The 13,768-nt window shown below is 48.6% G+C and overlaps 1 protein-coding gene across 1 annotated transcript; it reads right to left on the reverse strand.

Annotated features, from left to right (window-relative positions):
* Positions 1-12,491: 12,491 nt before the first annotated feature.
* Positions 12,492-13,439, reverse strand: LOC102448876 (olfactory receptor 5AR1-like). The gene has a single exon (XM_006116949.3). The coding sequence runs from the start codon at positions 13,434-13,436 to the stop codon at positions 12,492-12,494; it is 945 nt and encodes a 314-aa protein (XP_006117011.1). The 5' UTR covers positions 13,437-13,439.
* Between the last annotated feature and the right edge of the window lie 329 nt (positions 13,440-13,768).

The following is a 13,768-nucleotide window of genomic DNA, read 5'->3' on the forward strand; positions in this document are numbered from 1 at the left end:
ACTTTTTTCAACACATACTGGACTCTAGACTACATCCAGTTCTGTCGACAAAGCAAGCCACTTTGTCAACATGAGAGTGTAGATGCAAAGGACAGCGTACAGGCAATAACACCTTCAATCGACAGAACTCTGTCGACAAAAGGCATTATTCCTCGTAGAATGAGGTTTACAGCCATCGATAAAACTGCTGAGTTCTGTCGACGTCATGGCGACAGAACTCAGCGGCAGTGTAGACGCAGGTATAGTTTTGTTGACAAAAGTCCACTTTTGTCAACAAAACCCTGTAGTCTAGACACACCCTAAGTGTGAATTGCATTTCCTGGGGAATACTTAAGGAGATGCTAAAACGATGTCCCAGCCTCTGACTATACACATACCAACCCTTAGAAGCTGTGTCCTCCGGAAGGGGTCATTGTCTGCTGATTTTGTTCCTGGAGACTGGAAATCAAAAAATCTGAGCTCCGTGAAGAGATAGATCAAATGCCCAATGAGGGTCTGGTTGTGAATCTGAGACAGTTATACATTTGTAACCACAGGGAAAAACTCAGCTGTGGGTTTTGGCAGATTGACACCTACCAACGCCCATAGCTAGAGATCTGGGTCATTCTTGGTAACATCATTAGTGTGCTTGTAGGTTCTTTTATTGGTTTCAGAATGCTGTCTCTGAAATGCCTTCCCTTAAGAATAAAGGTGCTTGCTTAGAATGAGCTACGTGGTGTTTTATAACTGAGGACAATACACTGATGACAGCCTCTAGAGAAAAGGCACAGCACAGATGTCCTTTAACCAGTTACTGATCCATGAGAGGACTTTCCCTCTTGGCCTATGACTGCTTAGTTTGCCTTAGAGATTTTGGTGAGTCTTTGGAAAGTGGTGTGCTATCACTGCTTATCTGTTCTAATACCCCTCATCCTCAAAGGAAACCTACACTCTGTTTTCACAAGACTGGGAGCTCAAATTCGTAACTGTGCTAGACACTAACAATCAGGGACTAACTATCAGACACACTGGAATTATGACTTATTACAACAACCTTTAACTCATTAAGCCCCTATTTTTGTCATATGATTGCAGAGGTGTTATCAGGCCATCTGCCTTGAATGGTCCTTTAGGCCACATCTTCACTCCACAGAAGATTGATGCTGCTACAATCAATCTTCTGGTGTTTGATTTAGCGAGTCTAGCTAAGACTCACTAAATCAAATTCAGAGGACTCCCCCAGGGCTTCCCTTACTCCCTGCTCTCGCAAGGAGTAAGGGAAGCCACCAAGCTCAGCTTAAAGGAAGCTGACTCCAGCTACATATTCTACATAACTGGAGTTGTGTATACCTGATCCTAAAAAATGTGCTAGCTACTTGTGCTAAACAATGTGTTCCACCTTGCATTTAGCTGTGATACTTGGAGTACTTTTCTCAGACCTGAGAAAGAGCTCTGGGTGGCTTGAAAGCTTGCCTTTTTCACCAGTGGAACTTGGCCCAATAAAATATTTTGCCTCAGATGCGTGTCTTCCTGCAGCAAATGCTCACCAGCAGCCACATACCACATCACGGAAATATTAGCCCAGGAAACTATCCCTGCAACGAACCCTGCTGCCAGTTCTATCTGCATATCTATACAAGTGACACCATCACAGGACCTAACCAAACCAGCCACCTGCACATCCGCTCAAGTGATATGTGCCATCATCAGCCAGCAATCATAGACTCTTAGAATCATAGAACTGGAAGAGACCTCGAGAGGTCATCAAGTCCAGTCCCCTGCCCTCCCAGAAGGACTCAACACCATCTAGACCATCCCTGATAGATGTCTGTCTAACCTGCTTTTAAATATCTCCAGGGATGGAGATTCCACAACCTCCTTAGGCAATGTATTGTGGAAGCAATCTTTTTTGTTAGCAGCCATTTTAAGTTTGTTAGCCTAACTCTTGCTTCGGTCATTAACTCTGAGACCTGACAAGATCTCGCCTCTCACCTCTCGTCTCACTTTAGGAGATGAGGATAGAATGCTGACTCTGGCAGGGACCTTGAGATAAGGAGCATCTGGGGGGAACTAAAATAACTGTTAGCCATTGGTGTTTGTAATGGGAAGGAGACTAATTGTTATTGTTATTATATGTAACGGACAGTATATAAACTGCTTCATAATTGATTGTATTCGAAGATCTGCCTGGGAAGGGGGGAGCTCCCCTCCCCCTGTCCAAATCAGTTTTTCCCTTGCTGCAGCTCATAAAATAAACTGTCTCTGACTACTTGTTGCTACCAAACGCAGAGTAAAGGCTTGTTTTCTTCCACAGTATTCTAATGCTTAACCACCCTGACAGTTAAGAAGTTTTTCCTAATGTCCAACCTAAACCTGCCAGGGTGAGCTCTTCGAACCTGGTGTCTCCTGTCTCTGTCCTTGCACTTTATTCACTGAAGGAGGTCTGACTGCTAGAAGAGCCGCTTGTTTGCTGGAGCGTGTGATTGTATGGATGTCTGCCAGGGTTCCCTCTATTTTTTTCGATCTGCGTGCAGAATAAATGTTGCTCTGTGCACCGAGGCATGTGCGGATGTGCACCACCAGTAGAAACACATACTGCCAGCTGGAGGTGCTTTGCTAATCAGCTAGGCAGCATTTGCATCTCCCCTGGATGGCTGCACAAATGCTCCACTTACTGGGCACACCGGTGTCTGGTCTGGCTTAACAACAGGGAATCTGGAAGACGTGTTGCCCTGCTGGCTTACGATGCTGTCAGTGAATTCAGGCAATGAGAGACCACTGCCTTTCCTGCCATGTAACATTGGAGTGCAGATCAGGCACTAACCTCGGCCTTTCATTGGTATAACAAAAGACAGGACTATGCAGCACTTTCAAGACTAACAAGCTGGTTTATTAGGTGATGAGCTTTCATGGGCCAAACCCACTTTCTCATATCAAATTGTGAAAGAAAATTGGCATGACCATATATACCAAAGGGATACAATAAAAAAAAGTGAACACATATAAAATAGACAAATCAGATTTTAGAACAGAGGGAGATGAGGGAGGAGGCTAGTGACTATTAGATAATTATATTGGGGTGATAATTGGGGAAGCTATCTTTGTAATGGGTAAGATAATTAGCATCTTTGTTAAGGCCCATTTGTAAATTTTCCTACATGCAGGGGATGGTGGAAGTGCTGCCCCTGTTGGCCTGTTCTAGGTACCCTGTAGAGAGCAAGAAAGTGATGGCTAACCTGGGCCAGTGTGTCGGGATCTGCCTTGGGCAAAATGCATGGAGGGGTCACTTTCCATTGTAGGTGTGACGACAACCCTTCGGCTGGGCCTTGTGCTGACCTCATGGAAAGGCACGACCTATAGAGTCACAGAGGCATGGATTCCAAGGCCAGAAGGGACCACCGTGATCTGGTCACCTGAGCCCTAGAGACCAACACACAAATCATTCCTAGAGCAGAGCTTGGAGAGAAAAAAAAATACCGCCCATCTTGACTGAAAAATGGTCCATGACGGAAAACCCAGCCAGCCCATTCATAGGTGACTCTAGTGGCGAATTACTCTCGTTGCTAAAGAGTGATGTCGTATTTCCACTTCCAATTTGTCTCACGTCAGCTTCAAGCTTGAGGTAGCCCACTCGCTGCTAGCCTCAAGAGCCCCTTATTACATATCCGTGCCCCGCGTCGCTACTCACGACGGGGATCTAAGTTACCATTGTTTTATTTTCAGTCCTGTGATCAGTTTCTCTTTCTCTGTCAAGATGAGTCCGAATATGGAATCTCCTCCCCCCCCCCCCCCCCGCCCCCCCCTCCCCCCAGGTGGGATGCAGCATTTTCTGAGCTGGGAAACTGTCATTTGTCATATTTAGAAATCTCACGGATGTTTGGGCTCTGGCCACATTAGACCTCCTGCTTGCGGAAGAACATAAGAATGGCCACACTGAGTCAGACCAAAGATCCATCTAGCCCAGTGTCTTGTTTTCCAATAGGGGAATGCCAGATGCCCCAGAGGAGTGAACAGAACAGGTAATCACCAAGTGATCCCTCTGTTATCATCCCATTCCAGCCTCTGACAAACAGAGACTAGGGACACCATCCCTACCCACTCTGGCTAATAAGTATCGATGGACCTAAACTCCATGAATTTACCTAGCTCATTTTTTAACCTTGTTAAAATCCTGGGTTTCATTACATCCTCTGGCAAGGAGTTCCACAGGTTGGCTGTGTGCGGTGTGAAAAAAAACTTCCTTTTGTTTGTTTTAAACTTGCTGCCTATTAAAGGCCTCTTGGCTCTTCCCTGCTAGAATAGCTGCGGTGTGCACATCGCCCCCTGCTGGGGGGTATGGTACTGTGTTGAGTGCAAGGGATAGAATTCACCTTTCTTCCCTATAGATGTCTCTGGCTCTGCCTTTTCTGTGCCCAGGTGGCACAGTCCTTCCTGTCAGGTACGTGCAGCACAGGACAGGACAGTCGATGGCCGTTCCCCCTTTCTGTAATGTCTTGTGCTGATCAACCTGCAGGGGGATATGGTGTCTGCTGCCTGCTTGCACAGCCTTTGTTGGCCCGGATACCGGGACTGGTGTGATCGCTGCCCCCTGCTGCTGGGCCCTGGCCTAACTTGGGGTATGTCTACACTACCCTCCTAGTTCGAACTAGGAGGGTAATGTAGGCATACCACACTTGCAAATGAAGCCCGGAATTTCCCGGGCTTCATTTGCATAAGCCGGGCGCCGCCATTTTTAAATCCCGGCTGGTTCGAACCCCGTGCCGCGCGGCTACACGCGGCACGAACTAGGTAGTTCGAACTAGACTTCCTAGTTCGAACTACCGTTACTCCTCATTCCACGAGGAATAGCCGCGTGGCACAGGGTTCGAACCAGCCGGGATTTAAAAATGGCGGCGCCCGGCTTATGCAAATGAAGCCCGGGAAATTCAAATCCCGGGCTTTATTTGCAAGTGCGGTATGCCTACATTACCCCGCTAGTTCGAACTAGCGGGGTAGTGTAGACATACCCTTGTTGTGTCTCTTGGTCCTACCCTACCAGCTATGGGTAAGCCCTGTGTCAGATCTGCTGGGGAAGGCCTGGCTTCTGGGATTGCCTTCAGGGGGAAATAACAGCTGTCCTAGGCTTGTGTGTCTTGATTGGGCGAGGTGGGAGGGGGCCCAGCTCCATGCTCCCAGAAAGGGCGGAGCCTCAGCAGAAGGGGCAGGGCTCAGGTAGAGGGGGCGGAGCCTCAGCAGAAGGGGCAAGGCTCAGGTAGAGGGGGCGGAGCCTCAGCAGAAGGGGTGGGGCCAAGGTGACCCTCAGAGCTTCCCAGACTGCATTCCATGCACATTCCCAAGCACTGTTTGGAACGTGGGGTTCCAGCAGTGATAACAGAGAGCACCACGCCCCTTTCAATCACCGGGCCCAGGACAACTACCCCTTTTGCCACCTCCTGTGGGTGGCCCTGCTGACTCGTGCCCACTGCGCTCGCTGTCAAGTCCAGGGCAGGATCGCTGCTCCTGGTGTGATGTATCTCTGCTTCGTCTGAAGGTGACAGAGCGAGCGCTTTGGACAGGGTCAGCATGGCAAGACAGAACCACAGTACATGCCAGCCTGCCATATCCACAAGGGGTGCCACTGTGGGGAATGCTGTGCGGTCGTGCCTCTCGCTAGCACGTGGTGCCCCTTCCTTCCCAGGACTCTCACGCCGTCACCTTCGCCAGCGGACCAGGAGCATTGGCCACTTTCTAACCCGGATCCATGTCAGACCCATTGGCCTAGGACGTACAACTCAGCTCTCACTGGCTCCAGGGGCTTTGGAGATGCTACGTGCTGCCTTCCATGCAAGCCACAAGCAAAGGCCAGTCCCTAAAGGGGGCTGACTTCCTTAATCCTGGTACAACGAGGTTTACAGGAAGTCGGGGTTCGAATTTTTTTCGAATTAACGGGTTTCTTGTGTAGGCCGTGCATAACGTTATTCTGAAATAGCTCTGCTGTGTAGACGTACCTAAGGTGCCACAGGACGGCTGGTTGTTTTTGAATGAGATGGGTTTAGCATAGCCAGGACAGGTGTGCTAGGACTGTAGGGGAAAGAGTTTGCAGCATGGGCCTGGTGTAGGACCTGAAGCCTAAACTAAAGTAAGCAAAGGTTATAGTATAAGCAGCAGACAGGCCCTGTTACAGTTCAGCACGCTGAGTATTCCAGGGACTGGTGTCCTGAATTCCAGGCCCTGTCAGCTAAGTGGTTAACTCCACAGGCATCAACACTGTCCCCAAGCTAGTTAAATTTGACCTCTCCTTCCCCAGGCAGGAAACACGCCGGGGCTCTGTGATCCTTTTGGACTCGCAGACTAACAAGCCGCACTGGGCATTGTTAAGAAAGTCTCTTAACCATCCTGGAGACCGCACATTAGAGAACTTGCAGGCAGCTTCCCTCGTCAACAACGGGGCTAATGAGGAGACTAACAAGATGGAAAGTTTTCTGTGGCTGATGCTAATGAGCTGCTGCTGAAGCCATTTGGCCTGTCACAGCTCATGAGCTCAGCAACAGCAGAGTCAAGGGTCAGCGTCTTGGCCGACTGCGGCTGGGTCAATCCTAGGATGCCCCCAGCTCTCTCCTTCCGTCTCTAAAATTGTCACCCACTGATGCATTGGTGGTGAAGGAATAAAATCCCCCGGGTTGAAAGGCAACAGGACTGAGTTCACTCTCCGGCCAGCTCAGAGAGAAGCAGCAATTTGTGAACTGCTGAGTCTCTCCTGGGTGCTGGAGAAGGCCCTGAGCTGCTAACATCAACAGGCACTGAGGACCTCGCAGGATCGAGCCCTTTGCAGTGCAGAGGGAAGAGAGGAACAGGCTCCAGGCCATGCCCTGATTGCCCCCTAGCAAGGTGGTGCTGTCCTTGCCAATGCCTCGCCAGCCTACCCTGCAGCCCCCCTTGCCACTCCAGGCTGAGGCGCTCCAAACTCGTCCAGCTACCCATCCCTTTGATACTGTGGGCCTGGCCACACAGATCTCTCTGTCCTGCGCCTCAGCCCCCCCTTGTTCTTCCAGTTTGTACCCCCAGAGCTGCCCCCAAAATCCTGCCTTGTGAAAACAACCTTTGATTTCTCATTGGTGACCCAGCTGCCCACCTACTACAGGTTGAAATGCTCTAAATCAGGACTTCCTGGTCCGGCAACATCTGTGGTCCAGAAGAAATATGGATGGTGCTGGACCAGGGAGTCCTGATGGAGGGCCAGAGGCCGTAGACCTGTGGAGGCAGGGAACCCAGCTGGACTGGCTGCAGGGGGACCAGCGGCCAGGAGCCCAGCCACGGATGCAGAGTGCCTGGAGCACCAGCGGACTCCGGTGGGGCAGCGGTCAGCTACAGAGGAGCTGGGAGCCCTGGTGGTGAGACCCCAGGCTGCCGTGGAAGGGCTGGTGGGCCAGGAACCTGGCATGGCAGCAGGCTGCTGGTGAGGCAGTTGGGTGGTGGCAGGGGGGGGAGCCAGTGGGGAGGTTGAGGCCACCAGGAGAACTGGAGGGCCAGAAATGGCCTCCCCTGATCTGGCAAAATCCCTTGTCCGGGACCAGTCAGGTCCCAGGGTGATGGACCAGGGATGTCCAATCTGTAGTACACTAGAGTCCTGAACCTCACATCCTCTGCCTGTCACAATAGCCCTGCCACCTCCCAGTAATCCACAATGGCTCTGAACTCTTACATAGCACCCTTCATCCAGCGATCTCAGAGTGTGTCTACACTGCAGCATTTTTCCAGAAAAACAGCCATTTTGGACTCTTCTTCCAAAAGAAGCCTGCTGTCTAGACCATGGCACCCCCAATGAATGATTCCCCACAGTCCGCACTGCCATTGAATTCTTTTGACAGAAAGTCAAAAGAACGGAGGGGTTTTTCCGACGACGGTAAACCTCATTCTACGAGGAAGAAGCCTTTTTCGGAAAAAGGCGTGTATGGACACAGAAGAGGGAGTTCTTTCGCAAAAAGAGGCCTCCAGGAAATAACACAGGTGCCCTGGTGGTCACTCCGTCCAGATTAATCACAACTTCAATGTGAGATAGTGTCCAATCAATGTGGACGCTATCTTTTGAACACAACACATCGCTTTTTCATTGCACCTTTGGGCTGTGTCTACACTGGGCCACTTATTCCGGAAAATCAGCCGCTTTTCCGGAATAAGCTGCGAGCTGTCTACACTGGCCCTTGAATTTCCGGAAAAGCAACGATGCTCTACTGTACAAAATCAGCCGCTATTCCAGAAAAACTATTCTGCTCCCGCTCAGGCATAAGTCCTTATTCCGGAACACTGTTCCGGAAAAGGGCAAGTGTAGACAGCCCAGTAGTCTTTTCCGGAAAAAAGCCCCGATCGCAAAAATGACGCTCGGGGCTCTTTTCTGGAAAAGCGCATCTACATTGGCCACGGACGCTTTTTCGGAAAAAGGGCTTTTCCGGAAAAGCAGCCTGCCAATATAGACGCTCCTTTTCCAGAAATACTTATAACGAAAACTATTCTGTTTTAAGCATTTCCGGAAATTCATGCCAGTGTAGACACAGCCTTTGCTGTGTGGACGCTGTCTTTCAAAGTATGCTTTTCTGGAAGATCTCTTCCAAAAGCAGCCTGCAGTCTAGATGTAGCCTCTGAGACAAAGGCACCCCCAATGAATGATGCCTCAGAGTCATACACTGGTGTGTGACATAAGTAGCACTTGCTTGTTGCATTAAAACCTTTGAAACTTTTTTTTTTTTTTTGGCTCAACAACTTTGGTCCCTGTGGGTTTGTTTGTTTGTTGTTCAACCAATTTTTTTCCCGCCATGTTCGCTATTTTTTGAGAAGCTGTCTGGAAACCCTAGTATCTCAACCTACACGCCTCAGAGAGCTGGCAAACTCGCTACTCATCCTGTTAATGAACATCACTGCTGTTCTATCCCTGGCATTCTGAGCAGGCCTGCCCATGTGACATTATCACGGCCTCCCTTATCCACCACTCACGCTGTACAAGTCCTGTGACCTTGGCCAGCAGAGCCAAACCCTTATCTGAAGCACGGCTTACAGGACTGCACTCCCTGAGAGTCCAGCCATGCTCCCTTAAAGTTATCCCTACCCGCCTCAGCCCTCACCCATTATGCCCCCTCCCATTCCATTGTGGAAATCATAACTAACGTCAGCATAGTCCGGAATATGGCCCCCTACCAGTGTCCCCTGTAAGCTAAGCGCTTGGGTGGTCACCCAGGAGAGATTCAAATACACTCCACAGCTGGCAGCGTGTGTTTCTATTGGCGGTACACATCTGCAGTGCTTCAGTGCACCGAACAAAATGTATTCTGCACATCGATGGAAAAAATGTGAGGGAACATTGGCCCCAACATAGCACCTCTTCACACTTTTGGCTCCTGCATCTGAGGCTTGGCCTACAGCCTTTTTTTGCCATTCCATGAGGGTCCCTAGCTCTCCCACTCAGTAGGCAGACATGAGGGCCACTGTCACTGAGAGATGCACCGGAGAACACGTCACAGACGGTTCAAACAGAGGCCCAGCAAGACATTGTAGTACCAGGTTGGAGCCCCGAGATGGGGTAAGGACTGGTATTTCAGGTACGACATCTCTGATACCCTTCAGAAATTATTTGGTGGGCAAACATAGACACCCCCTCCACCTTGTGGTGAAAAGCGGTAACTGCCACATAGTGTGTCCTGACTGGGCTAAGTGATAGGCCAGGTTTCTTCAACTCCACCATTCCCCCCTAATATCAGTGGTAAGAGGGCAGTAGTGGCCCTGGGCTGTTTGTCTGACACCACATGTTGAATCTCTTCCATTTATGCAAGTAAGTATTCCAGGCGATTGTCCTTCTCTGCTTAGCACTATGCCCTTCACCTCTTCTGAGCAAGTCAGTTCATCAGGCTAAAACTCGGCATCCTGGGAGAGAAGGTTTGGCAGAAGGCCTGGTGTACGTGCTGCCATCCTCCACAGGGGTTTAACTGGGCCTTGTGGGGGCTATCAAGATGGCTTTGGTCTTGTTGGCTCTTATTTTATGTCGAGAACAGGGGATGCGGCGTGTAGCAGAGGCGTGTGTCCCGTTTGAGGAGAAAGGTTTTGTCACTCACAGTCCTGCACGTTCAACACGAGGGAATCTGTTTTCTCAGGATGGGATTTTGCAAATGCACCCGAGGGATTTAAGCGCACGAGACCCATTGGGAACCCGGACTCCCTCCCTGAGTTGTTTCGAGGAGCCTAATGGTCAAACTGAGCTGAGAGGTCTCCACCTAGCAGCCTGATCCTGCTTATTTCATTGTGACCCTTTCCAGAAGGAAGCTGTGTAGCCATAGGCACAATTAACCACCTCAGCTATGAACCCAGGCAAGACCTCGAGCAGGGGTGGGCAATAATTTTCATTGAGGTGCCACTTAATGAATTTTGAGATGTAGTCACGGGCCGGTTCCAACCACCGGAAGCGGTGGGGCTTGGTGTAGAAAGGGAAGGAGCTGGGGACCAGCTTCCCCCCAGAGTTGTCTGGGGCCAGAGGCTTTGAATTAAAAACATAGCCAAGGGCTTGCAGCTCCCGGCCCTTCCACTACCGCATTACCTGAGAGCCACCCAGGGTTGCTGCGGGTTTTTATCCTCTTGGCTTCAGGCTCACAGAGGCTTACGGTCACAAGCATGGGATTCCATTCTTGATCACCTTGGCTAATACCCACAGCAGGCCTTGCCTTCATGAACTTGGCCAGCTGTTTTCTGAACCCATGTAGACTTTTTAATCATCACAACCTCCCACAGCAATGAGTTCCGCAAGTTAGGTGGTCATTATGTGAGGAAGTTTTCCCTCTTGTTTCTATTAAATCACCTACTCATTTGATTGAATGGCCCTCTGGTTTTTGTATTATATGAAAGGGCAAAGAGCACTCCTATATTCATTTTCCAGCAACATTCATGGTTATATAGACCTCTATCATATCCTCCACCCTTTAGTGTTTTCTAAAATGTTTGCTTTCTCCTAATATAGATCCTGTATCATCTTTGTTGCCCTTGGTTTTCCAATTTCAAGATATTCTGATTGAGATGAGGCAAGCAAATTGGACAGGGTATTCAAGGTGTGGGCATGGATTTATATAGTGATTCGGTCTGTCTTATGTTCTGTGCCTTTCCTAACAGAATATACATTTTCAGAGAAATAAATGACTGAGATCTTTCTTGAGTGGTAACATCTCATTCAGAACCCATAACTATATAGGTATAGTTGGGATTATTTTTTCCACTGTGCGTTACTTTGCATTTAACATTGAATTTCATCTGCCATTTTGTCGCCCAGTCACTTAGTTTTGTGAGATCCCCTGTAACTCCCTGCAGTTGCTTTGGACTTAGCTAGCTTATTTATATATCATCAGCAAACTTAGCCACTTCACGGTGCAATCCCTTTTCCAGATCATTATGTTGAATAGAAGAAGTCCCAATATAGAACTTTGAGGGATGCTGCTTTTTATCTTCCTCCATTGTGAAAACCTATTGTCTAAAACTGCCCTTCCCTCCCCCACCCCCATCTTTTAACCAATTACTGATCCAGGAGAGGATGTTTCCTGTTATCCCATCATTGCTTAGTTTCCTTAAGAGCCTTTGGGGTGGGACCAGACTCCATCATCAATGTTTTTTCCTAGCTAGCACAGCCCACAAGAGCCCAAAATTTCTGGCTAGCCACTCATGTCCAAAAGCGTAAAGATATGTAAGGCTACATCTATACTACGAGTTTTGCCGGAAAAGACAATGCAAATGAAGCACAGATTATCATTTTCTCACACTTCATTTGCATACTCTCTTCTGATCCATTTTTGCGCTAGGGGTTTTTGCGCAAAAACAAGCAGTGTGGACATTTCCTTTTTGTGCCAAAACCCCTCTTTGTGCAAGATCGGTATACCTCCTTTTTTGAGGCATAAGGATGTTGCACAAAAACGGGGTTTTGTGCAAAAAGGAAATGTCCACGCTGCTTGTTTTTGCATAAAAACCCCTAACTCAAAAACGGATCAGAAGACAGTATGCAAATGAAGTGCAAGAAAATGCTAATCCATGCTTCATTTGCATTACCTCTTCTGGCAAAACTCATAGTGTAGACATAGCCTAAAATCTCTCTTTGCCCAAATGAGACATTGTTAAATCAACAGATCCAAAAACCTTGTATCCAAGAGTTGTTAAAGAGCTGGCTGAGGAGCTTTCTGAACCTTTAATGTTGATTTTCAATAAGTCTTGAAATACCAGGGAAATTCTAGAAGATTGGAAAAAAATACTGTTATGCCAATATTTAAAAATAGTAAATGGGATGACCCAGCTTCAGGACTCTGTTAGTTAAAATATGGCAATATAATCAATGCCAATCAACATGGTTTTAGGCCAAATAGATCTTAAAGTATCTCTTTTTTTATGTGATTACAACTAAATCGCTAAAAGGCTGATGTAATATATATTGAGACTGATTCTAACTTTGCTCTCTCAGTGTCTATTCTAAAATTTGGGTACAAATTTACCCTTTAGATTAACCAAGAGGCATGTTCTCAGAAGTGGGAGGAAAAATCTTTTCTCATCAAACATTTTTTTAGGGTGCCCTTCACCTCCTTGTTCCGCAGGCTGTAGATTAGGGGATTCAGCATGGGGATCACCACTGTGTAGAACACGGAGGCCACTTTATCTAGGTTCTGCGAGTGCCTGGAACTGGGTCGTGAATACATGGACCCCGCTGCTCCGTAGAAAATGGCGACAGCCGTCAGGTGGGAGGCACAGGTGGAGAAGGCTTTGCGCCTGCCCTCGGTTGAGCGGATCCTCAGGATGGTGGCCAGGATGTAGATGTACGAGATTAGGATGGTCAAGTTAGTCACAATCATATTGAAGCCGACAAACACAAACATCACAATGTCATTGAGGTGGGTGTCGGTGCAGGACAGTGCGTAGAGAGGGGGACCATCGCAGTAAAAGTGGTTGATGACATTTGGGCCACAGAAGGACAGCCGAAGGGCAACACTTGTATGCACCAGGGAATTCAGAACCCCCGCAAGATACGAGCCAGCCACCAGGAGAGCACACACTCTGCGGGGCATGACAGCGACATAGAGCAGCGGGTTACAGATGGCCACGTATCGGTCGTACGCCATCACGGCCAGGAGGTAGCACTCAGCGGTGGCAAAGACCGCATAAAAATAAAACTGTGTAAGGCAGGCAGCATAAGAAATGACTTTCCTCTCTGATAAGAGGTCTGACAGCAACCGGGGGGTGATGGAGGAGGAATAACAGATGTCTAAGAAGGACAAATTACTGATGAAGAAGTACATGGGAGTGTGGAGTTGGGGATCCGCCCTGATTAGCATGATCATCCCAAGATTCCCCACCAGGGTGATCACATAGATTGCTAGGAACACCAGGAAGAGGGGGACCTGCAGGTCTCGTTGATCCGTGAATCCCACAAAAACAAACTCTGTGACAAGGGTCCAATTTCTCTCCTCCATTGTAATCACACGTGGTTGCTCTGAGGGAAAAGAGATGCAGAGAAACAGGGTCAGCCCCATCTCGGATATTTTCATTCACGCAGCACTGATGGAATTTGGGGAAGTGATGTGGTTTTTCTTGTGAAGCAGCCTGAAATTCAGGGGCCGCATGACACCATCACTGTGGACTGGACCGTTCAACAAAACAAAGCAAAGGAAAGTGCTCCCCCACGGTGCACTCTGGTTAGACCACAAATTTCTGGGCTTGATTGATGGGGTCATTTGTGTATTAAGGCAGATTTGGCGAGGGACAAATTCCTGTTTTATCCACGAGGTGCAACAAGAATACAATG

Source organism: Pelodiscus sinensis, chromosome 4 (genome assembly GCF_049634645.1).
Source record: "Pelodiscus sinensis isolate JC-2024 chromosome 4, ASM4963464v1, whole genome shotgun sequence".
In the NCBI taxonomy this organism is placed as follows: Eukaryota; Metazoa; Chordata; order Testudines; family Trionychidae; genus Pelodiscus; species Pelodiscus sinensis.

Excerpts from the sequence above, each read along its gene's own strand:
- LOC102448876 (XM_006116949.3), bottom strand. The coding sequence starts at position 13,436 with ATGGAGGAGAGAAATTGGACCCTTGTCACAGAGTTTGTTTTTGTGGGA.